We start from the raw sequence: 27787 nt of genomic DNA, 5'->3' as shown, positions 1-27787 counted from the left end.
AAATAAAGGCTAGTGAATAACCATACTATGTTAAAACTATATTCAACCTAATAAAGTTTAAACAAACTAAAGATAAAGGTAAATACAAAACCCACCATCCAACTAATGTAAATACCAGAAAGTTAACAAAATACTGTTCCATTGTTTAATTTAATAACTTTTCTTAATAAAACTATGGCACTAAAACTCCACCAATTAAAACGGCAATGTATACATTTAAAGCACCCTGATTTGCTTTCATTAACATTTCAGAGTTCATATAAAATAAAAACAGTTAATTTATGTTCTGTGTGACTAGCCTTGTAAAACTTATTTATAGCAGCACTATTCACACCACAGGAGCTAAGGTTGTGTCAATGTTTCTATTATTAACTTGCTTTTTTATAAGACTTTAGGCTGTAAAGACTTTATAAGACATTAGGCCGTAAAGTTTTGTTCCAGGCTGAATATTGGCTCCAAATTGGCATATGGAGATTTCTTGCTGGGGAGTATTTTCTGACTAATATAATGGAAGTTTTCCCCAGGGAGAGGGTTGAGGGATGACTATTTTTGTCCTACAGTGTGCATATGTTCTCAAAGTCAATATATCAGAATGCATAGGAGAGGTTTCATGTTGGTAGTGGTATATGAGGATTTAATGTGTTCATTTTGCATTATTGCCCATTTCCAATCTGTCTCAGATTATCATCTATACACAGAAAATGGTTTATTTGCAGCAGGATTGTGGGGTGACAGTGGGAGTTCTGGGACAAATCACTAATATCCATCCCATTTAAATTGCAATGGGAATACACATTACAAATCATCTTTATTCTAATCCTTCTAAAAATATTAGAAGCCAATAAAAGTCACCCAATGGCAAAGTGTGAAATACTTTAGGCAATTTACAGTACACCATGAGGACAAAGTATTACTGGTGAAGGAAAATATTTATATTTGATCTTTTCAAGACTTGCTCTGTCATTAGTGTGCTGTTGTTTTGTAGCATATTCCATACTTCCAGGCTTCAGTCTAAAGCCCAGCCATTCTGAATATACATACTATACAGTCTGATTGGGCTTTCTTTACAGATTATTTCATCAGATGGATCAGCGCTATGTAATGCTGGGTGTTTGTACAGGGCTAGTTTGTCAAATGGACTTCCATTTAAGGACATAAAAGGACATTCAAATATTTTGAGAAGAAGTAAATTTTTTAAGGCTTTTCACCACTTCAGGGTAAAATACTTATCTATCAAGTAGTACTTATTTGTTATCTTAGGTTATGTTAGGTTAGGTTATGTGAATTTTTGGTAATTTTCCATTTCATACTATTTTTCTCCTTAAGGGATGAAATAGAAACAGGATCATTTTAGTCTCAACACCAATGTAATTGTATGATGCCTCAAAAATTTCCATCGTGGCACTGTCAATCATTTTCAGGAAAATTATCACATCTTTTTTCTATAAGTCTAATATCTGGAAAAAGCAATCCCAATATTTCAGAATTGTATTTGACTCTGATATCTGATTCTTAATAAAATTCAGCACATAGGTATCACATAGGAGCCAGATTGGGGTGGGCCCTTGTGTGGGCATGGGAAAGAGGAAACACAAAAGGAACTTGCTCATTGTGACCTGTGTACAGGTGGTCAGCTTCAATTGTAGACCTTAGGCTATCTTGAGGGCAATGACTGCTCCTAGCTAATACTATTTGGGAGAGGGTGGGGGTGACATTTTCTCTACCTTCTAACCCTAACCCCAGCCCACTCCAACTCAGCCAGTGAAATGCACAGTAAGGGATATAGAAGTGGGCATACTCCTCCGGCACATCCTGGGAGCTTCAGAAGACATTGTGCTCTGGAGTGGTGAAACTCTTTACTGCCTCCAACTCAGAGTGATGCCTTAAAGGAAGTGTTGAAACTTAGGTGAATACACATTAACAGTTCTTAAAAATTTGGAAATATAAATATGTTGTAACAAAATATGTCAAAAAGAGACGTACATCAAGTAATTAGGGCTAAAAATCGACCAACTCCAAAATCAGTTGGCATCTTGAATCTGGCCTAATTTGAAATCTTTTATAGAGAAAAGTCTAGTGAGCACAGGGAATTCTTTGGAGAAATACAAATGAAGTGTATCTAATTTGACTGGGACCCTGTTCAAGTCACACAAGTGGACAACTATCCTATCCATCTCTCTATGGTTTAGGTAGCAATCAGGTCCATTGGGTTTGTGTTTGTAAGGACTTAACAAGGTGTAGAGTGTCAATAAGTAGCAGGAAGTCATAAGACTTTATGTTAAAATAGAACATGAAGACAAAAACTACAGTCATCTTTCAGCGCAACAGCTATAAATCATACGTTGTTCTTGAAAGGAGCCTTATGATTTAAAAACTTCATTTTGTCTTCTAAGGACAATAATGGTTGTTACAATTGCAAACACAAAAGAATTGCAATAAAGTGGAGTTTTCTTTTTTTTTTCCACCTACTTCTGATCCTCTCTCTCCCTTTGGTCCTTGTTCTCCCAATTCACCTGGTTCACCCTTTAGAAAGAACAGAAAAAACATAAGCAAACAACAATTGGCCATTAAGGTAGGAGAGAAATAAATTATTTTCAATAACAAATACAGAAGCACAATACATACAGCTAACTGCCTGGAACACTTACTGGAAGCCCTTGTTGTCCAATTGCTCCTCTTAGACCTGGAAGCCCTGTGTGACCCTAGAAACAGAAAACATAAATATCACTGCAAAGATAACTCTGATGAGCTGGATCATCTTCTTCTGAAGCCCACTCCTGGGAGGAGCTGCGGATATATCTACATTGCAAAATAACCCGCGGTAGTAAGTCTCAGAGCCTGGGTCAACTGATTTGGGCTCACACTATGGGGCTAAAAATAGCACTGTAAATAGTCCTGCTCAGGCTGGAGCCCAGGCTCTGAAACCTGACAAAGGGCGTGGAGACCCACTGCCCAAGTCAGTTAACCCAACTTCTGACACTCGCTGCCATGTTGATTTCTTGCACTGTAGACAGACCCTGAAAATCCTCAACTCCACTGAGGTAAATGGAATTCAGGCTGTCCTGAACTCATGGAATCAAGCCCTTAGTGACCCTTTCTTTGTGACAATCCCTACTCCACATTCAACATGGGAGGGAATTATACATTGTTTAAACGTTTCTGCATTCTTGAGAGATTGGCTCATACTTGGTTTATTGCTTTATTATAGGTCTGATCTGTTTTGTGTGTGTAAGATCTTTCTGTCAGGGTCTATATCTTTTTGTTTTGCTGACACCACAACAGTAGCAATTGTAATGAATGTTTGTTATAGTGAGGTTACAGCATATTTGTAGGAAAACTGCATAAAACATACACATAATTATTAGAATGAGAGTTACAAAATAATAGTGTTTGCAATTCCAGACAAATTTATTAGTTTATTCAATACAGTATAAATTTACACTAAGAACTAATCGATACAGGTGAAGCATCAGCACGCTCACGTGCGCACGAGAGGGAACAGCAATTTTGTTTTGCTGCTTTACAAAGCAAGTGGTATTTACCTTGAATCCCTCATCACCAGGTTCCCCTCTATCTCCACGTTCACCACTAGGACCCTAGAGAGACAACCAAAGAGCAGAGTTTAATGGCTGATTAAAATACTACTGCAGTAACAATACATCTGGGCCTTTCCTTCAGAACAAACTACCAAGCTGTGAGGTTACCAAAACCTACATACTGTCAAATTAGAAAATCAGCTAAATCCACAGAATAAAAATGAACTATTTCTAAAAAAATATGTAATACAGTAAGACATGTTTCAGAGTAGCAGCCGTGTTAGTCTGTATTCGCAAAAAGAAAAGGAGTACTTGTGGCACCTTAGAGACTAACAAATTTATTAGTAAGACATGCAACACCTCACCATCACCATCACCTCACCATCGAAAATATACTGTAAATGAAGACCACAGTCCAAGTTTCTAACCTCCCACAGCTGCAAATCTGGAATAATTCTATTGACATCCAAGGAATCTCTCCAGATTTACACCCATGTAAGTAAGATCAGAATGTGACCCTAACTTTTTTTTTATTTGAAGGGATTATTTGATTCAAATTGCAGAAGACTATAGGAAGGTGCCATTACCATGATTAATATGTAAAGAAAACAAATGACAGGGACCACTAGGTACAGATGGACCTTTATAATGAACCTGCCTATAGTGAAACTCTGTTTATGAGAGGAAATCCTCAATCCCTTAGCGAAGCCTGCATGAAGAGGTTTTGTGTATGAGAACTGTACAGAAGACAGGGGAGGCAGGGAAGCCTCTCACTTAATCCAGAGGCAGGGCCCTATGAATGATGGTGCTGCTACTGTTGCATCCCATCACCTGCAGTAGAAGGTGCAGCTTGCTGACTTCAAGGAAAAGTCTCAACTCCCAAATCTGCAAGGTGCTGGGTCCCCACTAGGAAGCGTTAAGTGCTTTAATGCTCATTGCAGTCAATGAACCAAATTCTGCATCCACTGAAGCTGATGAGTTCAGGATCTTATCCAATGGAGGTAAGGGGGCTCAGTACCTTCCCGAAGGCACTCAGCATCTAGGTGGATGGAGATTTTAATAGGGACCAGTTTCCCCCCCATCCCCTAGTATCTGAAATAAAAAAACTAAGAAAGCAAATATTGCTTTACTTCAAGGTTACCAGGGGATCATCAGGCGCAGTGGATCTTCAAAGTTTATGAACTGATCCAGTGGCCATCTCTATTACATAGAATCATAGAATCATAGAATCATAGAATATCAGGGTTGGAAGGGACCCCAGAAGGTCATCTAGTCCAACCCCCTGCTCAAAGCAGGACCAAGTCCCAGTTAAATCATCCCAGCTAGGGCTTTGTCAAGCCTGACCTTAAAAACCTCTAAGGAAGGAGATTCTACCACCTCCCTAGGTAACGCATTCCAGTGTTTCACCACCCTCTTAGTAAAAAAGTTTTTCCTAATATCCAATCTAAACCTCCCCCATTGCAACTTGAGACCATTACTCCTCGTTCTGTCATCTGCTACCATTGAGAACAGTCTAGAGCCATCCTCTTTGAAACCCCCTTTCAGGTAGTTGAAAGCAGCTATCAAATCCCCCCTCATTCTTCTCTTCTGCAGACTAAACAATCCCAGCTCCCTCAGCCTCTCCTCATAAGTCATGTGCTCTAGACCCCTAATCATTTTCGTTGCCCTTCGTTGTACTCTTTCCAATTTATCCACATCCTTCCTGTAGTGTGGGGCCCAAAACTGGACACAGTACTCCAGATGAGGCCTCACCAGTGTCGAATAGAGGGGAACGATCACGTCCCTCGATCTGCTCGCTATGCCCCTACTTATACAACCCAAAATGCCATTGGCCTTCTTGGCAACAAGGGCACACTGCTGACTCATATCCAGCTTCTCGTCCACTGTCACCCCTAGGTCCTTTTCCGCAGAACTGCTGCCGAGCCATTCGGTCCCTAGTCTGTAGCGGTGCATTGGATTCTTCCATCCTAAGTGCAGGACCCTGCATTTATCCTTATTGAACCTCATTAGATTTCTTTTGGCCCAATCCTCCAATTTGTCTAGGTCCTTCTGTATCCTATCCCTCCCCTCCAGCGTATCTACCACTCCTCCCAGTTTAGTATCATCCGCAAATTTGCTGAGAGTGCAATCCACACCATCCTCCAGATCATTTATGAAGATATTGAACAAAACGGGCCCCAGGACCGACCCCTGGGGCACTCCACTTGACACCGGCTGCCAACTAGACATGGAGCCATTGATCACTACCCGTTGAGCCCGACAATCTAGCCAGCTTTCTACCCACCTTATAGTGCATTCATCCAGCCCATACTTCCTTAACTTGCTGACAAGAATGCTGTGGGAGACCGTGTCAAAAGCTTTGCTAAAGTCAAGAAACAATACATCCACTGCTTTCCCTTCATCCACAGAACCAGTAATCTCATCATAAAAGGCGATTAGATTAGTCAGGCATGACCTTCCCTTGGTGAATCCATGCTGACTGTTCCTGATCACTTTCCTCTCCTCTAAGTGCTTCAGGATTGATTCTTTGAGGACCTGCTCCATGATTTTTCCAGGGACTGAGGTGAGGCTGACCGGCCTGTAGTTCCCAGGATCCTCCTTCTTCCCTTTTTTAAAGATGGGCACTACATTAGCCTTTTTCCAGTCATCCGGGACTTCCCCCGTTCGCCACGAGTTTTCAAAGATAATGGCCAAGGGCTCTGCAATCACAGCCGCCAATTCCTTCAGCACTCTCGGATGCAATTCGTCCGGCCCCATGGACTTGTGCACGTCCAGCTTTTCTAAATAGTCCCTAACCACCTCTATCTCTACAGAGGGCTGGCCATCTCTTCCCCATTTTGTGTTGCCCAGCACAGCAGTCTGGGAGCTGACCTTGTTAGTGAAAACAGAGGCAAAAAAAGCATTGAGTACATTAGCTTTTTCCACATCCTCTGTCACTAGCTTGCCTCCCTCATTCAGTAAGGGGCCCACACTTTCCTTGGCTTTCTTCTTGTTGCCAACATACCTGAAGAAACCCTTCTTGTTACTCTTGACATCTCTTGCTAGCTGCAGCTCCAGGTGCGATTTGGCCCTCCTGATATCTTTCCTACATGCCCGAGCAATATTTTTATACTCTTCCCTGGTCATATGTCCAAGCTTCCACTTCTTGTAAGCTTCTTTTTTATGTTTAAGATCCGCTAGGATTTCACCATTAAGCCAAGCTGGTCGCCTGCCATATTTACTATTCTTTCGACTCATCGGGATGGTTTGTCCCTGTAACCTCAACAGGGATTCCTTGAAATACAGCCAGCTCTCCTGGACTCCCTTCCCTTTCATGTTAGTCCCCCAGGGGATCCTGGCCATCTGTTCCCTGAGGGAGTCAAAGTCTGCTTTCCTGAAGTCCAGGGTCCGTATCCTGCTGCTTACCTTTCTTCCCTGCGTCAGGATCCTGAACTCAACCAACTCATGGTCACTGCCTCCCAGATTCCCATCCACTTTTGCTTCCCCCACTAATTCTACCCGGTTTGTGAGCAGCAGGTCAAGAAAAGCGCTCCCCCTAGTTGGCTCCCCTAGCACTTGCACCAGGAAATTGTCCCCTACGCTTTCCAAAAACTTCCTGGATTGTCTATGCACCGCTGTATTGCTCTCCCAGCAGATATCAGGAAAATTAAAGTCACCCATGAGAATCAGGGCATGCGATCTAGTAGCTTCCGTGAGTTGCCGGAAGAAAGCCTCATCCACTTCATCCCCCTGGTCCGGTGGTCTATAGCAGACTCCCACCATGACATCACTCTTGTTGCACACACTTCTAAACTTAATCCAGAGACACTCAGGTTTTTCCACAGTTTCGTACCGGAGCTCTGAGCAGTCATACTGCTCCCTTACATACAGTGCTACTCCCCCACCTTTTCTGCCCTGCCTGTCCTTCCTGAACAGTTTATAACCATCCATGACTGTACTCCAGTCATGTGAGTTATCCCACCAAGTCTCTGTTATACATGCTCATCACCATACTGAAGCCAGGTCCCTACTTCTCCCCTGCGCTCTAATGTTTCTGCAGAGACTGCTGCTGTAGAGCTCAGCTCCATGGCATGCATAGGATTGTGGAATCCCCCTCCGTTGCCTCTCTTCTTTTCTGTGTTTCCATTGGGTTTTGAGCCTCCTGAAGCAGCTTCCCAGCGGAAACGCACATGGAATGGAATGCCTCTGCATACAACTTTTGCTCCAGTTAGCACGGCAGAATCAACACAACTATGGGCGAGTGAACTAGGTTCTTTTCTTTCTCAGGCCTCTTCATGAGAATTGTTCACTAAGTTCCCTCTGGGGGTCCAAATTCCGTTTTCATTTACATCTTCTCATTCCATTGCCTTCAAATTCTGCTTTTTGGGGTAGCTAAGGGGTCTAAATAATAAGGGGAGAATCTGAAGCCAAGGGGGCTGCATAAGTATAACTGAGGACAGAAGCTGGCCCTGAATTAAAAAAATACTTAAGGTTATGGGAGAGTTTTGTTTGGCATGCTCCTTGTTGATGTAGATAGTTGTAGATAGTACTCACACCATTTTAATAATCAAATCATCATAGCAGCTCACCCTTGCACAGTTGCATTCATTTTGCATTGCTAACAGGAATAAAAAGATACTTATATTGGGTCACTAAAACAACAGAAAACTATTTGGAATAAATACGGGGATCAAATTCTGTTCTCAGACATAAAAAGAAAAGGAATACTTGTGGCACCTTAGAGACTAACAAATTTATTTGAGCATAAGCTTTCGTGAGCTACAGCTCACTTCACCTGTTCTCAGACATGTTGATCTAAATGAAAAGTAATCTCATTAGGATAATTTAACAGAAGGTGCAGATCTGCTGAGTAAGAAGGTGCCATTTTTGGACAACCACTTTGCACAGTAAAACAATGTGTTCAGTTTTGTTTCTAATGACACTGGTTCTGCACCTTTGTATGACAAAGTGACCCTAGACTTCTGAAGTAACTGTATAACTTGTGGAAACTCCATTTTCTGCCTCTCATCATTGAATCACTAATATAATTTTTTTGAGAAAGAAAGACCTACTGGTTCACCTATGGGCCCAGGTGGTCCCAGTACTGTGTTGTCTTCGCCTGGGTAACCCTAAAAGGAAAGTAATTATTAAAAATATTTATTCCTGGTAATGAAAATCTATTTATTCAATTATTTCTTTAATATTAAATTGAAATAAACATTTCATACAGTGTACACACATGCAAATATGGATTATATACACATTTATACCAATTGGTGGTAGTGACTACAATACTTAAGGCTGCAGAAAACCCTCTGCTTTACATGCCTCTCACTTTCAAAAACATTCGCATTTTGGGCTGAAAAATTACATACTTGCTTTTTTAATAAAAAGAAATCTGAACAAAATCCCATTTTAGATAATGGACAGTGAAATAAGGACACTCCTGCCAGTGTTAAAAAAAGGCTAACTACTCCTAATCCAATAGGTGTAGAGGAAACACTGTTAATCATATTGAGTATCATAATAATTGTATAGGTTAATTTTATGATGTTTTAAATGTCACACTACTACCCACACCAACAGATAAAACACTCTCTGCTCCAGTAACATATTGCCCTTAAAGACCAAGGGCCAGACTTTCTTAGGTGTTTAGGCATCCACAGATCCAGAAAGGTGCCTTGTAGGATTTTCAATACAGCCTAAGCAGGTTAGGAACCTAACTCCCATTGACTTCATGATTGTTAGTTGCCAATCTACTTAGATGCCTTTGAAAATTCCACGAGGCACCTATCAGCATCTTTAGGAGCCTAAACACCTTTGAAAATCTGGTCCTAATAGGTTACTCTGTAAGGCCTTGATCCTACAAGCTCATCTGCATGGGTGGATCTGTGTACCTGTCTGACACCCCATTGCCTTCAGTGAACATAAGGGTCTGCCTGCAGGATCGAGGCCTAAAAGAATCAGAGTGAATCTATAATATTGGGTCCTGATCCTGGAATCACTTTCTACCATGCATAGGCCCTGATCCACCAAAGCACTTAAGCATGTATTTGACTTTAAAGTCAAGTCAATGGAAATTCTCACATGCTTAAAGTTAAGCACAAAGTTTAAGTACTTTGCTGGATCCACGTTGCTTACTACTGTAAGCACACCCAGGAAAGGCAATGGTGCTGTCTGATAGTGCAGAAAGTGATTGAAGAACTAGGACCTTATGTTTTAGAAACTGAAACATTTTATTATTCTAATTCTTAACTTTATCTTCCTATAATTTGTTTCCGCAGGTTTACATTTTTGCTCACATTGCATCACAACAGCTGAGGTGTCATTCTTTTTCCTTTTGATGGTTTTGGATAAACAAAGACTGTGAAAAATGTCTTTTGAGAAATGCTTTGATAAGCTATGAATGTACCACAACATTTCCACCCTTTACAATCACTGGGACTGTAAACAACAAGAACCAGTTTCCGTACCTTCTCTCCTTTGGGTCCTGGAGGACCAGGTGATCCTGGCTGACCCTGATGACCCTAAAAAAATCCCAAACAACTAAATACAAAATGTTATATATTGCTCGGATTAGTACTTTCTGCTGTATGGTAAATTGAATAGTGACATTTCAGACAAATTATGGGCCCAGTCTGGAAATTTGTTGCAGGCAGGTAGACCTCTGTGTGTGCAGTCACAGAGGCCCATGGACTTCAGTGGGGCTCTGTCCAAACAAAGGGGGCCAACTGTGGTTCCTAGTGCAGGATCAGGGCCTTAGTTTGCAACTAATATTTGAAGACAAAGATTTGATTATTATTCCAATAAGTGACAGCAGGAATCCATCTACATTTTGCAGCTACTACATCAGTTTGGAAGAAAATGATTATTTTTTGACAAAGGCCACAAAAAATGAACGTCCTTCTTCTAATCTTGTTAAATCTAAAAACTACAGGTTCTCTTATTGAAAGGGGAAATGCCTGTCCAATCAGCAGGCAATGGGTAAGTTTGTAGGAGCTCTCTTCTACAATCATTACCCTGCATAAGTAGTCCTATCTATGGGAGCAGTCCTATTGAGTGCAATGGTTGAGAGCAAGGGTTTCAAGATTGGGCTTCATGTGCGTAAGAAATAATTGCCAGTGAAACTTTATTATTTATCAATCCATCCATCAAGATTAAACTTATTTATTAAAAATTAGTTTTCATGTAAAAATATCTGGTGTGGCAGTCACCTAGTTGGATATTTACACATTCTTTATACAGCTGACCTCCAATTATGAGAGATTATTTAAAATATATTGTAATCACAAAATTATATATCAGATATAAATACTGACATATATATATATATATATATATACATACACACACACACACATATACATTAATTTAGTAATAAGCTCACCATGTAACCTGGAATTCCTGGCTCTCCTTCAGGTCCCATTATTCCTAAATGTCCCTGTTAAACAGAATAATCAGTGATAAAGAAACTAATTGCTTGGCACTTGAGTAATGGTTTCTTCTTTGTACAGAGGTTGTGTATGCAGGCATGAATATGATTACTGAGCATTAGAGGGAATACAAGAAATCTGTGCAAAACCAGGGTTGTCAACTTTCTAATTTCAGAAAACTGAACATCCTTGCTCTGCCCCTTCCTTGAGGCCCCACCCCCGATCGCTCCATCCCCCCTCCCTCTGGTGCTCACTCTCCCCAACCCTCACTCACTCGCTCATTTTCACAGGACTGGGGCAAGGGCTTAGGGTGCAGGAAGAGGCTCTGGGCTGGGGCTGAGGGGTTCAGAGTGTGTGGGGGGCTCTGGGCTGAGGCAAGGCATTGGGGTATAGGAGGGTGTATGGGCTCTTGGGTGGGGCAAAAAATGAGGGGTTCAGGGTACAGGAGGGGGCTCTGGGCTGAGGCACAGGATTGGGGTGTGGGCTCTGGGCTGGGGCCAGGGATGAGGGGTTTGGGTGCAGGAGGGGGCTCTGGGCTGGGAATGAGGGATTGTAGTGCAGGAGGGGATTCCAAGCTGGAGCAGGGGGTTGGGATGTGGGAGGGGGTGCAGGTTCCAAGAGGGAATTTGGGTGTGGGAGGTGGCTCAGGGCTGGGGCAGAGATTTGGAGTGCGGGCTCCAGGTGGCGCTTACCTCAGATGGCTCCCTGGAAGCAGCGGCATGTCCCCCCTCCAGCTCTGCGTGCTGCCCCTCTGCAGGTGCTGCTCCTGCAGCTCCCATTGGCCACGGTTCCTGGCCAATGGGAGCTGCAGAGCTAGCACTTGCATTGGGGGCAGCGCGCAGAGCCCCCTCTGACTGCGCCTCTACCTAGGGGCCACAGAGACATGTTGCTGCTTCTAGGGAGCTGTGCAGAGCCAGGGCAGTCAGAGAGCCTGCCTTAGCCCCGCTGTGCTGCCAACTGGATTTTTAACGGCCCAGTTAGCAGTGCTGACCGGAGCTGCCAGGATCACTTTTTGATAGGGTGTTCTGGATGAAAACCAGACACCTGGCAACGCTTGTACAAATAATGCCTTATCCAAAGCCCATTGAAGAAGATGAAAAGACTTTCAGAATAGGGGGTGAATTTTTAAAAATATGACTTTAGAATATGATTCTGATCACAGACACAAGGGTGCTTGTGTCAGAAAATCCCACTTACAAGGAACAGACTATGTTTTTGGAGTACCTGAGAATAACCTGTGTTCAAAGCTAAAAACCATTCCCCCACTAATAGTAATGTTTGTTTACATCTCATATTATCTTTGGTCTAAAAATGTTTTAAGGTGCTCAGTTATAAACATCCTTCTTTATTATATTCAGCAGATGATTCCTGAACTGCTTAGTCTAGGCCAAGATTCAGGGTAACCCTGTGTGATGACAATAGACAGTGTTGATTGTATTAGCTATTCTAGGAACGAGACAGACAGAGAGAAATGCAGGGTCTACCTGTGTTCAGCAGCCTCAATAAAAATTACCTTTTAAATTCACGACAAGCAAGACTTGTCTCTTTCCTTCTATGAGACTCCATGCCCCTAAACTGTAAATACATGATTCCATAAAAAATATATTGTACTAACCAATAGACCTCTAGTTCCTCTTGCGCCATTAGGACCAAATTCTCCAGGTTGGCCAGCATCACCTGTGGCTCCAATCTCTCCTGGGTGTCCTAGCTGCCCCTTTTCCCCCTGTTGGTGTTATTTTATGGAAAGAATTAAGACATTTACATTAAAATTAAATATCAGTTTATACCTCAGCAAAAGAGTATCATTCGGTAAGGGTATTATTTTTAAATGCACAATTTGCTTTTAACTGTAGTTTTAAAATCTGAGACTCTAGGACATGCAATGAGGAGTATTTCATTAACAAGCAGGACGGTTTGCTAGTAATTTATTTCTATATTAGCCAAACTTAATGTTTTATGCTACTACTAGTGATGGGCTCAACCTGCAAAATCCAGAGCCACATTTTAATGCAAACTTCCCTTGAGGAACTTGGATCTGATGTTGTTTTGGGACCTTACCTACCTACCTACCTTCCTTCAACAGGTCCCATTGCTTTTCTAGTGATAGAAAATTATTTGCCCAACCTCAGGGCAAAGTATGAAATGAAGTACATGGGGACTTGATTCCTCTTATGCCTGGGGTTTCCTGGCTCATCACATGAGCCTAATGATACAAGTGGCACAAAAACTTATGGTATCTTCTGGGGCTCTGGATCCTTCAACACCAAGTGAGTAAGAAGAATTATTTTGTAATAGAAATTCAAGGCTCACACAGAAAGGAAAGTAGGAAAGCTGAAAAAGACATTACCTTTCTTCCTGGACGACCCGTTTGACCTGGATTTCCTGGTGTTCCTTCAGATCCCTGTGGAGGGAGGGAGAAACATACTGAGAAGGCTCTGAGAACATGTTTAAATTGCACTCCAGATTGGATAATCTCTGCAAGACCTTTGAAAATTAGAGATGTAGGTGGAAAAATCTTATTAACCTTGGCCTTAAGTTAGCATGGGTGTTAGAATGAAGTAATGACAGGTTTCAGAGTAGCAGCCGTGTTAGTCTGTATTCGCAAAAATAGAAGGAGTACTTGTGGCACCTTAGAGACTAACAAATGTATTTGAGCATAAGCTTTCGTGAGCTACATCGGATGAAGTGAGCTGTAGCTCACGAAAGCTTATGCTCAAATAAATTTGTTAGTCTCAAAGGTGCCACAAGTGCTCCTTTTATTTTTTCTTAGAATGAAGTAAGCATCAGAGCACTTTTATCAAACAAGTGAAAAGGCACCAAAACCAGCCAAACAGAAAATATTCATGGAGGAATAAAAGTCATTTTGTCTTCAAGCCAAACACTGCATCTAGTGAAATATGATATGCAGACAGTGGAAAACTGACTGGATCCCAAGGTTCCTTCTGTAGAGGGAGCCCTAGTGAGAGCAGTAAGGCCCATGCAGGGCTCACTGCAGGTCTGAGGCCTAAACCAGTAAGCAGCAGGCAACATGGTCCACAGTTCATTGCTGCCAACCACCCAGTAATCCAGGTGCAGGGCCCACCGAGCAGGAGATGAATATCAGGTCCATGATGCCCCTGCTATTCAAGTTACATCACAATATGAGTAAACCGGGGGAGAGGAGATGCCAGGCTATTACTGGGAGTCTTATGATTCCAAATGAGCCAGAGCGCTCAACAATTGATGCTGACTTTCAGGGGGGAGAGAAGAAGTGTAGGGTTTCTTTTTCTGGAGGGGAGAGAGATATTTTGGTAAATTCAGGATCAATGCAGGTTAAACCCATCTCCTACTTTATAATCCTCCTCTATGATTAGACATGGCCCCAAAGCAAAACTATTGGTTAAAACATCACTGAATTTTGAGGAAATTCATTTCCTGGTCTAGAGCTGAACTTTGGAGCTTGTCCATATGCCCATAACGAGGCCAAACCAAAACGCAAAGTCCAAACACTCTCAACCTTTGAGACCTTTAAGGAAGAAGGAAAGCAGTTTACTATAATGGCCTTTAAAACATGTGAAGGAGCAGAAGCCTGAAAAAGCTTCGGGTAACAAACAGTTAACCACCTGATTAATCTTGTTTTTGATGCACAATAAGACTTTGATGATGAGATTTGCTGTATAAAAACGTAATTTTATAAAATGAAGATGTGCTGAAGCTGGGTTGTTTATTGACCATTTCAATATATCAAGTCAGGCAAGCCGAAAGCATTCAAAGTGTTCTGAGTTCTTCTGATATTTGTAGCAAGGAGAAGAAAATATCCAGCATGGTACTGCTGATCTCCAGATTTATGCAAAGTTAGTAGGACTGAAAATCAACAAAGAGGAAACTAAAACCATGAGAATCAATGTCAGGGACCATAGATCTTGAACCCTGGCCCACAGGGCTCTGTGGAGCTAGCAGGTTCCAACCTGCCACCCAGGGACCACCTAATTTTTATCAGAATAGGAGCTGAACTCAGACAGAGGACCCAGTCCCCGGAGCTGATTGGCAGAACGCTGGGGACCTTGATTGGTCCACAGCCCCTATTTAAACCCAGCACAGGAACAAGACGTGTCCGTGCATCTGGTATCCACCTTGATCTGGACTGTGTGCCTTGTGCTTCCCGCTCCTGCAGCTTCACTCTGGTTATCAATCTGTTGTTCTGCTCTCAAGTTTGTCTCCAGTTTCTGATCTCCTGGTACCCTGACTGCCTGCTTCCTGACATTCAATTCTCAGTTTGCCCTCTGGGCTGTCTTGGATTCTGACATCCGGGTGGCGACCTGGTCTGACTCCTGCTTTGACCACTAGGTCAGACCACCCAGATCCTGGTTATGACAATCAGCTTTAATTCCCTCTGAGGGCTCTACCTGTGGTGCTGCCTCACTGCATGCCTCCAACATTCCTGATCATGCCAAGGGCTCAATTTAGCCCTATACTTTTTATTTTTGAAAAATAAAAGAAGCTTGTTCAATTAGTGATTTCAGTGTTTCCCCTAATGCATTACATAAAATATTAAAGCATTTGACTCTCTGGGACTGCATATCTCAGGGGACTAGATTGTCGGGTAAAAAAATATAATACACTCCTTTCTCGGTTTGTGAGACTGTTTCTTTAAGGAGCCAAGAATAAGTAGTATATTGCAGAGGTCCACCAGAAGAGTTTAAAGTTGAAGACAGTTGGAATGCCTGAGCTTCCAAAGAAGAGAAGAGTTCTCAAGAAAATGCAAATAGGGACAGGTGAACCCAGCTACCCAAATTCAGCAAAGGAATGTTATAAGTACTTATGCTTCTAAGTAATTGATTTTATAATGTCCAGTATTCAATCCAGATTTGAATAGAAAGGCTACAAAATTATCCAGAATCTTGAAACTCTCAGAACTATCTCAACTGCAGGTTCAAGACATGCCTTAGGTATATGATTCCAATTTCAACCATAACCAACTGATTATTCATTTTCAACTGTTGGAAGCTAACTGTCAGTTTACAGAAAGATCAGTGAAGTCAGTTCAGAGATACATCAGTATTCTAAACCAAATCAAATTTCCACTATTTTCAAAGTGGTGACATTGATAAATGATTTTGGTGACTGTCAAGGTTCCTTCCCACTCTGAACTCTAGGGTACAGATGTGGGGACCTGCATGAAAAAACCCCCAAGCTTATTTTTACCAGCTTAGGTTAAAACTTCCCCAAGGTACAAACTATTTTACCTTTTGTCCCTGGACCTTATTGCTGCCACCACCACGCGTCTAACAAAAATAGCAGGGAAAGAGCCTACTTGGAAATGTCTTTCCCCCCAAAATTCCCCCAAGCCCTATACCCCCATTCCTGGGGAAGGCTTGATAAAAAATTCTCATCAATTTACATAGGTGAACACAGATCCAAACCCTTGGATTTTAAGAACAATGAAAAAGCAATCAGGTTCTTAAAAGAAGAATTTTAATTAAAGAAAAAGTAAAAGAATCACCTCTGTAAAATCAGGATGGTAAATATCTTACAGGGTAGTCAGATTCAAAACATAGAAAATCCCTCTAGGCAAAACCTTAAGTTACAAAAAACCACAAAAACAGGAATATCCATTCCATTCAGCACAACTTATTTTATCAGTCATTTAAACAAAACAGAATCTAACGCATATCTAACTAGATTGCTTATTAACCCTTTACAGGAGTTCTGACCTGCATTTCTGCTCTGATCCCGGCAAAAGACAACACAGACAGAGAGAACCCTTTGTTTCCCCCCACTCCAGCTTTGAAAGTATCTTGTCTCCTCATTGGTCATTTTGGTCAGGTGCCAGCGAGGTTGTCTTAGCTTCTTAACCTTTACCGGTGAAAGGGTTTTTCCTCTGGCCAGGAGGGATTTAAAGATGTTTACCCTTCCCTTTATATTTATGACAGTGACATCAATAACTAATGATGTATATGAGCGAGTCCCAGAATAAGTTGTAGCTTTCATTTGATCAGAAGGACTCAAGATAAGTGTTATTTGTGTTCTCCCCCTTTGAGGGAAGGGGAACATAACAGCAGGCAGAGGGAGAGGATGGCTGAGGCCTTCTCTCTAATCTATGTGAATAAGAATATTAAAGTCCCTTGTCCATGCACACTGTCTGTGTCTAGACTCCAAAAAAAGTACTTTTTGTAGAGTTACTTTGAAATTGCCTCCCTTTCCTCGGTTAAGCAGAATCTGGGGAAAGTGATTTAACAGAAATTCGGCTCAGGGGAGCTCATTCTAATGCATTTTCCACTTCTAGGCCAGTTGTTCAGCACAGTCTAAAAGTTCTTTTCATCTGACAGCTGTTCAGTTGTTTCTCTAGAATAAGTTATTGCTTTCACTCTTGTTTCTAGTGAATACAGGTGCCCAGGTGATGATTGGTACCAAGTGACTCTATTGATATTCTCAGTAGAAAAGCTAAGTGTTGATTGGGGATGGTGGCTGAGCTGACTTGTCATTCCTACAGGTGGTCTTTTAAAGAGAGGGTTGAGGCACATAGCTGAGGCAGCATAGGGGACACTTGCTGGTGTCTGTGGGGCAACTGTTTTGTAGACTGAGAGACCACCTTTCCCCTTACAGGCTGTCACTCTTTACAAGTGCTAAATTCTTTTGCAGAACTTTTTTAAAAAAAGTTTTAAGGCTTATTATTAATTGTTATAAAAGGACTTGTAGCTAAAACCTGGTTACACTTTAAAGCCTGAAGCCTCAGCATTTATAAAGGTTGCAGGTTGTTTTTATTTATTCAGCACTAGGTGCTTTATAGACCAAAAAATGGCAACTTTCTACCTCAAGAAACTTACAGTCTAGACAATAAAACATTACACAATCAAAGGATGACAATAAGGACCCAGGCAGGAGGAAGAGGAGGACAATGTGTATAGCATGAAAGGTCATGACATAACATTTACTGCTATGTATGTAACTTGTCAGGAGGGGTCTGAACTAGGAGACTTTAAATTATATGTTGCACAGGATCCTGGTGATTGTTCCAGGCATAAGGGAGTGATAGTGAGGAGTAAAAAATCTGCCAAAAGGTTCCACATTTAAAAAATGGCCAACATGTTTCTCTTCTTATCCATGCATCAAACCATGAAAAGTTATATGGAGGTGGTGAGCTCATTCAAAGGAGATATTTCTTTTTGCAAGAAGTAACACCCATCTTGGTTGAAATTATACTTACTGGAATACCCATTATGCCAGGTTCACCAGTGGGGCCTGTAATTCCTGGAATTCCGGTCTCTCCTTTTTCACCATCCTCTCCTGGAAGCCCTTGGTCTCCAGGGATCCCCTAAAATACAGCAGAAGAATAAATCAAGCCTAAAAAGAATTAAACTGTTATATTGAACGATTTACTCAAGAATTCTTTGCTTATTTTTGTCCCTGATTTAAAGCCAATGGGATCTTTCCACTGACTTCCAAAAGGTTTTTGGATCAGGCCCCCCAGTTACGGTGAAATGCTTTTTATCCAGTTCAAATTGTCCTCATAATGCCAGATTTTTGCCAGAGTCCTATGCAACTGCACAATTCTTTGGAGGCCTCACAAAATCTTCATTCCTTTGTGTCCATTGCACAGTATAGTCTAGGTCTTTGTACTCATTTGAAAGCGATGACTGCGAGTGGCTTAGCACTTGGCCACTTTTGGTTGGCTATGTAAAGAATGACATGTTGCACCCTCTTAAGGGTCACAGTCATTGTGCTCCCCCAAGTACTGGGGTTGTGGCAGGAAGCATTGTGCCTCCCTGAGTGCCCTTTTCCAGATTTCTTACTGGGATGGTCCATAGGGTCTATAAATAGAAAGGCAATAGCTTTTACAACCCTTAGTTATTTTACATTAAGTGCATCATTGGGCTTGTGAAATACAGATAAGAAAAACTGGACTTAGATTCTTGATTAGGTAAGTAAAACCAGGAATATTTCACATCTATTATGAAAAATGAAGACTACCTTTGAGCCATCTTTCCCTTGAACACCATCTTCTCCTGGGGATCCTGGTTCACCCTAATTTTGAGAAGAAATAAAACAAAGCTACTACCACTTCCAAATCTCTGAAGGAGCTCTCTTTATTGGGTCAAAGTTGCCTGGGAAGAACTTGTGCTGTTTAGCATTACATGCATTTTTGAACTGAAATCAACAGATTTTTTTAGACAATTTTTTTGTTGCTGGGATTCTTTATTTTTTTGTCTTCATTAGAATGTAAGAACGGCCATACTGGTCAGACCAATGGTCCATCTAGCCCAGTATCCTATGTTCTGACAGTGGCAGGTACCAGATGCTTCAGAAGGAATGAACAGAGCAGGGCAATAACTAAGGGATCCATCCTATCATCCAGTCCCAGCTTCTTGCAATCAGAGGTTTAGAGACATCCAAAGCATGGGATTACGTCCCTGACCTTGTTGGCTAATAGCCATTGATGGAGTTATGCTCCACGAAATTATCTAATTCTTTTTTGAACCCAGTTATACTTTTGGCCTTCCCAACATGCCCTGGCAAGTAGTTCCACAGGTTGACTGCGTATTGTGTGAAGAACTTCCTTTATGTCTGTTTTAAACCCACTGCCTATTAAGTTAATTGCTTGATCCCCAGTTCATGTGTTATGTGAAGGGGTGAAGAACACTTCCTCATTCACTCTCTCCTCACCCGGCATGATTTTGCAGACTATCGTAACCCCCTCAGTCGTCTTCTTTTTAAGCTGATCAGTCCCAGTCCTTTTTCTCTATCTCCGTGTATGGAAGCTGTTATTATGTCTAATAATTTTTGTTACCCTTCTCTGTGCTTTCTCACATTCTAAGATCTTTTTTGAGGTGGGGCAACCAGAACTGCAAGCAGTATTCCAGGTGTAGGTGGGCCATGGATTTATAAAGTGGGTTTATAATATTTTCTGTCTTTTATCTATCCCTTTCCTAATAGTTCCTAATATTGTACTTTTTTGACTGCCACTTCCCACTGAGCGGATATTTTCAGAGAACTAGCCACAATGACTCCAAGATCTCTTTCTCGAGAGGTAACAACTAATGCAGTTGTTCATTACCTTAGGGAATAAAACTCAGAAGCCTGTAAATCTGAAATGCAGTAAGGTATAGGTCAGGACTCCTACAGTTACAACACTCTGAAATTTCAGATTTAAATATCTGAAATCATGAAATTTACGATTTTTAAAATCTTATGATCATGAAATTGACCAAAATGGACCATGAATTTGGTAGGTCCCCATTACTGGCTCAGTTATATATATCGCTCAAGATCAACACTGTCCATGAAAAAATCATCATTCACCAACAGTTACAATACCAGGGTATTTTAAGTTCTGCAATATTTGTCTTTATTAGGGTCTGATCCTGAGAGAGACTGAGCACTCATAACTTTGCCTTCACAGCAAATTGCAGGTGTACTGCACCGTAGGAAATAACTTTGTGGTATCTGAAATACAGTGGTGTGATAAGTGTTGACTTTTTAATGCCGAGTTTACTTTTCTCTAAGGATCAGCAGAATCTTGGAACCTACTTCACTTGGGATTCTCTAGTCTAAAGAAAGAAAACGGGGTGCTGATGAATTGATGGAATGTAAAATTACATTCTAAAGTTGAAGTTAGAAAGGGTCTTGCTTATATTCTTGTCAAAATCTTTTTAGAGAAAATCTGTCACAAACTATATCACAACTTCACCACATTTTTTGAAAAGTCCCAGGGATCAACCAAATAGAGAAAGAGGACCAAGGAAATCTCTAGCCGCTGGAAACTAACTCGAAATGGAAAGACAAGGCTCGGCAAAGTGGTTCTACACTCAAAAGACAAAAAAGAAAGGCAAAAAATGCAATAACTCCGTAACAGGTAAAAAATAAAAGATAGAAAATTGAAAAGCATTAAAAATAACTAAATAGCTCTCACAATTGATACATTCTTAAAACTGCTCCCTCTCCCATATCAGACCCACCTCATGCGCTGTACTTGGACAGTTCAAAATTTAAGACTACATTAGGCATTGTTGTTTTTCCTTATAAACAAAGGGATTTTTCTTTGGATTGACATTGTGTGTTTCACTGCATGCTTCTCTGTGTGTATGTATGTTATGTATCTATCTAAAAGTAGTAATAATACTTAGCATTCATTGAATATATTAAGCAGAGGTGCTTAATGACTTCTTTGTTATGGTTTTCACTGAGAAGGTTGGTGGTAATTGGACATCTGACATAGTGAATGCCAGTGAAAATGAGTTTGGATCAGAAGAGGCTAAAATAAGGAAAGAACAAGTTAAAAATTACTTAGACAAATTAGATGTCTTCAAGTCACCAGGGCCTGATGAAATGCATCCTAGAATACTCAAGATGCTGACTGAAGAGATATCTGAGCAATTAGCGATTATCTTTGAAAAGTCATGGAAGACTGGAGAGATTCCAGAAGACTGGAAAAGGGCAAATATAATGTCAATATATAAAAAGGGAAATAAGGACAACACGGGGAATTACAGACCAGTCAATTTTCAGAGTAGCAGCCGTGTTAGTCTGTATTCGCAAAAAGAAAAGGAGTACTTGTGGCACCTTAGAGACTAACAAATTTATTTGAGCATAAGCTTTCGTGAGCTACAGCTCACTTCATCTTAACTTCTGTACCTGGAAAAATAATGGAGCAAATAATTAAGCAATCAATTTGCAAACATCTAGAAGATAATAAGGTGATAAGTGACATTTAGCATGGATTTGTCAAAAACAAATCTTGTCAAGCCAACCTGATAACTTTCTTTGACAGGGTAACAAGCCTTGTAGATAGGAGGGAAGCTGTAGACGTGGCTACAGCTTGACTTTAATAAAGCTTTTGATACTGTTTCGCATGACCTTCTCATAAACAAACTAGGGAAATACAACCTATATGGAGCTACTATAAAATGGGTGCAAAACTGGTTGGAAAAGCATTCCCAGAGAGTAGTTAGCAGTGGTTCACAGTCATGCTGGAAGGGCATAACGAGTGGGTCAGTACTGGGTCTGTTTCTGTTCAATATTTTCATCAATGATTTAGATAACGGCATAGTAAGTACACTTATAGTTTGTGGCTGATACCAAGCTGGGAGGGGTTGAAAGTGCTTTGGAGGATAGGATTAAAATTCAAAATGATCTGTACAAACTGGAGAAATGGTCTGAAGTAAATAGGATGAAATTCAAAAAGGACAAATGCAAAGTACTCCACTTAGGAAAGAACAATCAGTTGCACACATACAAAATGGGAAATGACTACCTAGGAAGGAGTACTGTACTATGGAAAGGGATCTGTGGGTCATACTGGACCACAAGCTAAATATGAGTCAACAGTGTAACGCTGTTGCAAAAAAATCAAACATCATTCTGGGATGTCTTAGCAGGAGTGTTGTAAGCAAGACATGAGAAGTCATTCTTCCACTCTGTTCCATGCTAATTAGGCCTCAGCTGGAGTATTGTGCCCAGTTCTGGGTCCCACGTTTCAGGAAGGATGTGGACAAACTGGAGAGAATCCAGAGAAGAGCGACAAAAACAATTAAAGGTCTAGAAAACATGACCTATGGGGGAACACTGAAAAAAATGGGTTTGTGTAGTCTGGAAAAGAGAAGACTGAGGGAGGACATGATAACAGTTTTCAAGTACGTAAAAGATTATTACCAGGAGGAGGGAGAAAAATTGTTTTTTTTAACCTCTGAGGATAGGACAAGAAGCAATGGGCTTACATTGCAGCAAGAGAGGTTTAGGTTAGACATTAGGAAAAACTTCCTAACTGTCAGGGTCGTTAAGCACTGGAACAAATTGCCTAGGAAGGCTGTGGAATCTCCATCATTGGGGATTTTTAAGAGCAGGTTTGGACAAACACCTGTCAGGGATGGTCTAGATAATATTTAGTCCTGCCATGAGTGCAGGGGACTGGACTAGATGACCTCTCAAGGTCTCTTCTAGTCCTATGATTCTATGACTATCATCTTCAAAGAATTTTTACAAACATTCAACACTCCTCAAAAGTTGGTAAGCTGATGGGGAATCTGAGGCACAGAGAGGTTAAGTGACTTGGCAAGTGTGTCAATATCAGAGCTAGGCTTAGAACTCGGGAGTTCTTGATTCCCAGTCCTGTGCTTAGACCATCTCACTCTCAGTGACACCAGATAGTACATGGATATATCTTTAAAAATCCAGTCTTTACTCATTTTAATTAAAATGCTTAGAGAAAATCATATACTTAACCTTATTGTTATTTCCACAAATTAAACCCACTCTTACATATTTTAGTATTATAATTTATGCTCTTTTTAATTAACCTGTTACAGTGTTGCCAATATTATTTTCAAAGACACATTTTATTCAATTTCTCTCACACATAGAGGTCATTCGACTTGACATTTCTGAAATTCAAAACATTCCCCTTTTTGGAAATAGAATCATATTTTTCACCCACCCTTAAACCTTGTTCTCCTGTTTCTCCAGCATTGCCAGCAGGTCCGATGTCTCCCTGGAATATGCAATATGAAAATTAAACTATTGAACTGCGGGGAACAAATTGTCTCTAATGAGGATGAGGATTATTGATGATGATGGGTATTCTTTGACATTTTCTTTCTTATTGCTTAATTGCCTAATAAGCTAAATCAACAACAGAGACTTGATTTGCTTTTATTTAATTCAGCGAAGAATTTATGCAACACAGAAGAAAACAATCCCACCATCTACCTTTGCACCTGGTTCTCCTTGCAGGCCAGGCTCTCCCTCAGGGCCAGGAGGTCCCTATATGGTACAGAAGCTACTGTTACACATTATCACCAAGAATGGTTTCACAACTATCAAATAAAACAGTAAAAGATCCAAACACAAAAACTATGTGATGCACTAGGACAGTTACATGACTGAAAAACATAAGGAAGTTGTGTTCTTTGGCCTAGCCTGAGACATGCGGTGTTAAGGGAGAATGCAGTATGGTAGAGGTTCAGGAATACACCACAGACTCAACAGAATCATTAATCCCATATCCTTCATAATGAAACACATGTAGTATAAGCACAACTCTGCATTTTGCAACCTTGTTCCCAGACCCCGACTTACAATTCCAGCAGTTTTTACAACATGAGCCAAATGCATGTTTAGGAGGATCTATGGGAAGGTCCATAACCTACAGAGTTATTGGTACTGGATTGTTTCTTTCAGAGTTTAAATTTTAATAGTAATAAAAATAATAATACAAAACAGATCAGAAGGGCATGGTTATGCGTGTTTGACAAAGAGCATTTCTTTTGAATGAGCCAAATTTAATTAGTTGTGAATGAGCTCACTCCTCAGCTACTCCATTGCAAATGTGGCTAATAGCTCCTCTCATGTTTCTTTCAAAGAGATAGTAAAAAACCCAAAACCAAACTCCCAAAACAGGACCACAAGCAAAGTGAAGAGAACTGCATGCCATTTCTTTTTCATCCACCACTAGGAAGTGACATAACGACTTGAAGAGTTGTTATCAGTGGTTTGCTGTGAAACTGGGAGGCTGTATCTTGTGGGGTCTCGCAGTGGCCTGTTGTGGGTGCGCTACTATTCACTAATTTTTAATGAATGACTTAGAGAATAGAGTGGAGAGTATACTGATAAAACTTGTGAGGGTACCCAGCTGAGAGGGATTACAAGCACTTTGGAGGGTAGAATTAGAATTCAAAATGACCTTGATAAATTGGAAAGTTGGTCTGAAATCTAAAACAGGAAATTCAATAAAGACAAGTGCAAAGTACTACACTTAGAAAAGAAAAATCAAATGCACAAATACAAAATAGGGAATAACTGGCTAGGCAACAGTACTGGATCACAAATTGATTATGAGCCAATAATGTGACACAGTTGCAAAAAAGTCAATATCTTTCTGGGGTGTATTAACAGGAGTATGATATGTAAGAAACAGGAAGTAACAGTTCCACTGTACTCAGCACTGGTAAGGCCTCAGCTGGAGCGTTGTGTTCAGTTTTGGGCACCATATTTTATGACATGTACAATTTGAGAGAGGCTAGAGGAGAGCAACACAAATAATAAAAGGTTTAGAAAACCTGATCTATGAGGGAAAGTTTAAAAAACTCGGCATATTTAGAATTGAGAAAAGATGACTAAGGGGGCCTTGATAATGGTCTTCAAATATATTAAGGGCTGTTATGATGAGGATGCTGATCAATTGTTCTCCATGTCAACTGAAGGTTAGACAAGAAGTAAAGGGCTTACTGTAATCTGTAGAGAGAGAGATTTATCTTAGATATTCTGAAAAGCTTTCTAACTGTAAGGATAGTTAAGCACTTGGAACAGGTTATGAAGGGAGGATGTGGCATCCCTGTTATTGGAGGTTTTAAAAACCAGGTTAGACAAACGTCTATCAGTGATGGACTAGGTGTACCTGATTCTGCCTCAGCATGGGGGGGGATGGACTAGATGACCTCTTGGAGTCCCTTACAACCCTTAAAATTCTAGTTGCAAACCCCCAGCCCTGGATAGGTGAAAACTGACTAATTGCAAAAGGAATGGTGTTGCTTCTGGGAAAGTGCTGCATTCAACAAATGTACCATTGTCCTTCCAGATGTAGATACCCTGAGATTTGGTTTGCAGAAGCCATTGGCATCATTACATCCTTTTTTTCTTTCAAATTATTATTTGCAACAGCCATAAGCAATGGAGAATCTCTTAATTACACGATATTCAAGTTCACTGTAGGTAACAAAAATACAGTTTTTGAATACATTAATAAGGTACATGCTCTGGCTTAAGTTTCTGTTGAAATTTATTATAAATAAATAAAGACAAAGCATAAAAATCTCACCTCAAAACCCATTTCTCCTATAGGGCCAGCATCACCTTTTTGTCCTCTTGGGCCCTAGCATTAAACAAAATCTTCTGTGTAATTCAGTTATATTTAGGAAATACATAATATTAACCATATAATATAATAGACTATTTAAATGTATCATGTTTAACTGCCAGCTGGCATAATCAAGTATATCTTATTTTGCTTCATCACTGTGTTTTCTTTCAAATTCTGTGACTGATGTTAGTCCCTGTAAGAGCACATTGTTAACAGCAGTGAAGACTTCATTGCCTCTCTTGACATAGTCTAAAAGTAGATTTCAGAAGGATAGCACTGGTCTCTCTCCTCTTGAACCAGAAATAAATTCTAATCTAAACTATATTCTTCTCTTGATTAATGGAGACTTTGTTTAATTAAGACTTATTTAATTCTTCGTCTGGTTTGTTTTGCAGAAAAGACTACAGTCTGGTATGGAATTAACTGAAAACAACTCCTGTATGTTTCATTTTATGGATTTAACAATGTTTACACAGGACAGTCACTGAGGTGTAAGGGACTGCAGACTGGAGCCTTTCTGGCAGTTTCAGTAAGTAACTATACTATGAAGCAGTGTTCTTGTAAGCCAATATATTATAAGTAAAGACACTGTAACATCTAAGGGATGCATTTCTAAAACAGCATGCGTGAACTAAGTGTACAATTCCAGTTATCCATACTATGTAACAGTGAGATTTGTGTGCCTAACTTTCAATTAGAGTTAGCTTCTAGACATCTAAGAACTCCACCCCTTGGCCCAAACTCTATAACAGGACAAACCAAAACCCTGGATGTAGTCATCCCTGATCTCTGGGGACATTCAGAATCAGATCTAGACCTGAACACTGTGGTTTGGACCCATCTATATTTTAAAGAAACCCCTTCAATACTAAAGTAAACAAGATTTTTGGTGCTACATCTATATGTGCAATATATGCCTTTCAAGCAGCTAATTTCCCTGTACACCTCCTCAGGACATGGATTGCTCATGTGGTCTTGCTGTTCCTGTTATATTAATAAAAGCAGCCTTTTCCTCTTTTCTGGCACTGGAGCTAATTAGATATTGCTGGGAAGATTTCAACAGTGGTATCCCGAAATTACTTAGTTATGTCATTTAAGTACAACCAAGAATTATTACACTATTAGGGATCTATCCAGACTGAACCAGGATTGCCTTGGTTTTGGCTTGCAGCACCTCCGAAGTCTTCCTCAGCTTTACTGTTATAAAGCTTAAGTCTGATTTAGGAGCCAAACATCTCCACATATTCCCACGGAGCTCAGACTGCTGGCTTGGCAATATACCACTCCCGTGGAACACCAGAAGCCAAACAAATCCAGGAACATTTTGAATAATGCTGAGACTGCTTTCAATTCTAATCAAAAGACAGTTTGTAACCAATTACTGTACTAAGAGATGTCTGACACTTAGGTGAAATGAATCATTTACTTTATATTAAACAAACTAAATTAAATTGCTAAACAAACTTAACAATTTAAGGATTTTTCTCTAAAAATATTTCCTTGCTTTTTGCAGAGAAGCCAGTGACAGGGCCTCTGAAGCTACCTTACATGTAGCAACCCACTGACTGAGGAAGAAGGAAGTCTGCTTGGATAAATCCTCAGAAAAAAACATTTTATTTTGCAATATCCTGTGTCTTTACTTAGCCCTCTTTGAAACTATACACAACATTTTCCAACCAAATCCACTTAAATCTCTGACATAATATACAAATAGTCAGCTCCTGGACACAACTGAGATTTTTCTTAATTGCTGCATTTCACTCATAAATGCTACAATGATCAGCAGAGTAGAAATGTAGATTGATTAGAGTACAGTAGATGGCTTTAGATTACATAAGTGCGCTTGCTGGCCCATATATAAACATGAAAATCAGGCTCATGCTGGCAGTATAGTGGGAGGATGAACACACGTACTATGCTTTAGAATTTGTAAGGCTCTCAGATACCACAGATTGGAGCAAAGTATAAATTGCCTGGGCTGGTAGGCGAGTTAGACTAGATTAGATTAG

General features: G+C 40.5%; 1 protein-coding gene across 2 annotated transcripts in view; it reads right to left on the bottom strand.

Moving 5' to 3' along the window:
* Positions 1 to 27787, bottom strand: part of COL24A1 (collagen type XXIV alpha 1 chain) — a 253935-nt gene that overhangs the window by 40765 nt on the left and 185383 nt on the right. For both annotated transcript variants that reach the window (XM_038412721.2, XM_038412722.2), the window contains exons 33-45: positions 25737 to 25790; positions 23630 to 23683; positions 23358 to 23411; positions 18899 to 18952; positions 18135 to 18242; positions 13296 to 13349; positions 12564 to 12671; positions 10903 to 10956; positions 9989 to 10042; positions 8588 to 8644; positions 3543 to 3596; positions 2649 to 2702; positions 2470 to 2523 (exon numbers count right to left, since the gene is read on the bottom strand). In XM_038412721.2, coding sequence (XP_038268649.1) covers positions 2470 to 2523; positions 2649 to 2702; positions 3543 to 3596; positions 8588 to 8644; positions 9989 to 10042; positions 10903 to 10956; positions 12564 to 12671; positions 13296 to 13349; positions 18135 to 18242; positions 18899 to 18952; positions 23358 to 23411; positions 23630 to 23683; positions 25737 to 25790 — 813 coding nt within the window. The remainder of the gene's footprint in view (positions 1 to 2469; positions 2524 to 2648; positions 2703 to 3542; positions 3597 to 8587; positions 8645 to 9988; positions 10043 to 10902; positions 10957 to 12563; positions 12672 to 13295; positions 13350 to 18134; positions 18243 to 18898; positions 18953 to 23357; positions 23412 to 23629; positions 23684 to 25736; positions 25791 to 27787) is intronic.

The sequence above is a fragment of the Dermochelys coriacea genome, chromosome 8 (assembly GCF_009764565.3).
Source record: "Dermochelys coriacea isolate rDerCor1 chromosome 8, rDerCor1.pri.v4, whole genome shotgun sequence".
Classification (NCBI taxonomy): domain Eukaryota; kingdom Metazoa; phylum Chordata; order Testudines; family Dermochelyidae; genus Dermochelys; species Dermochelys coriacea.
The sequence above is the reverse complement of the archived record's forward strand: the minus strand, read 5'-3'. Positions and strand labels throughout refer to the sequence as shown.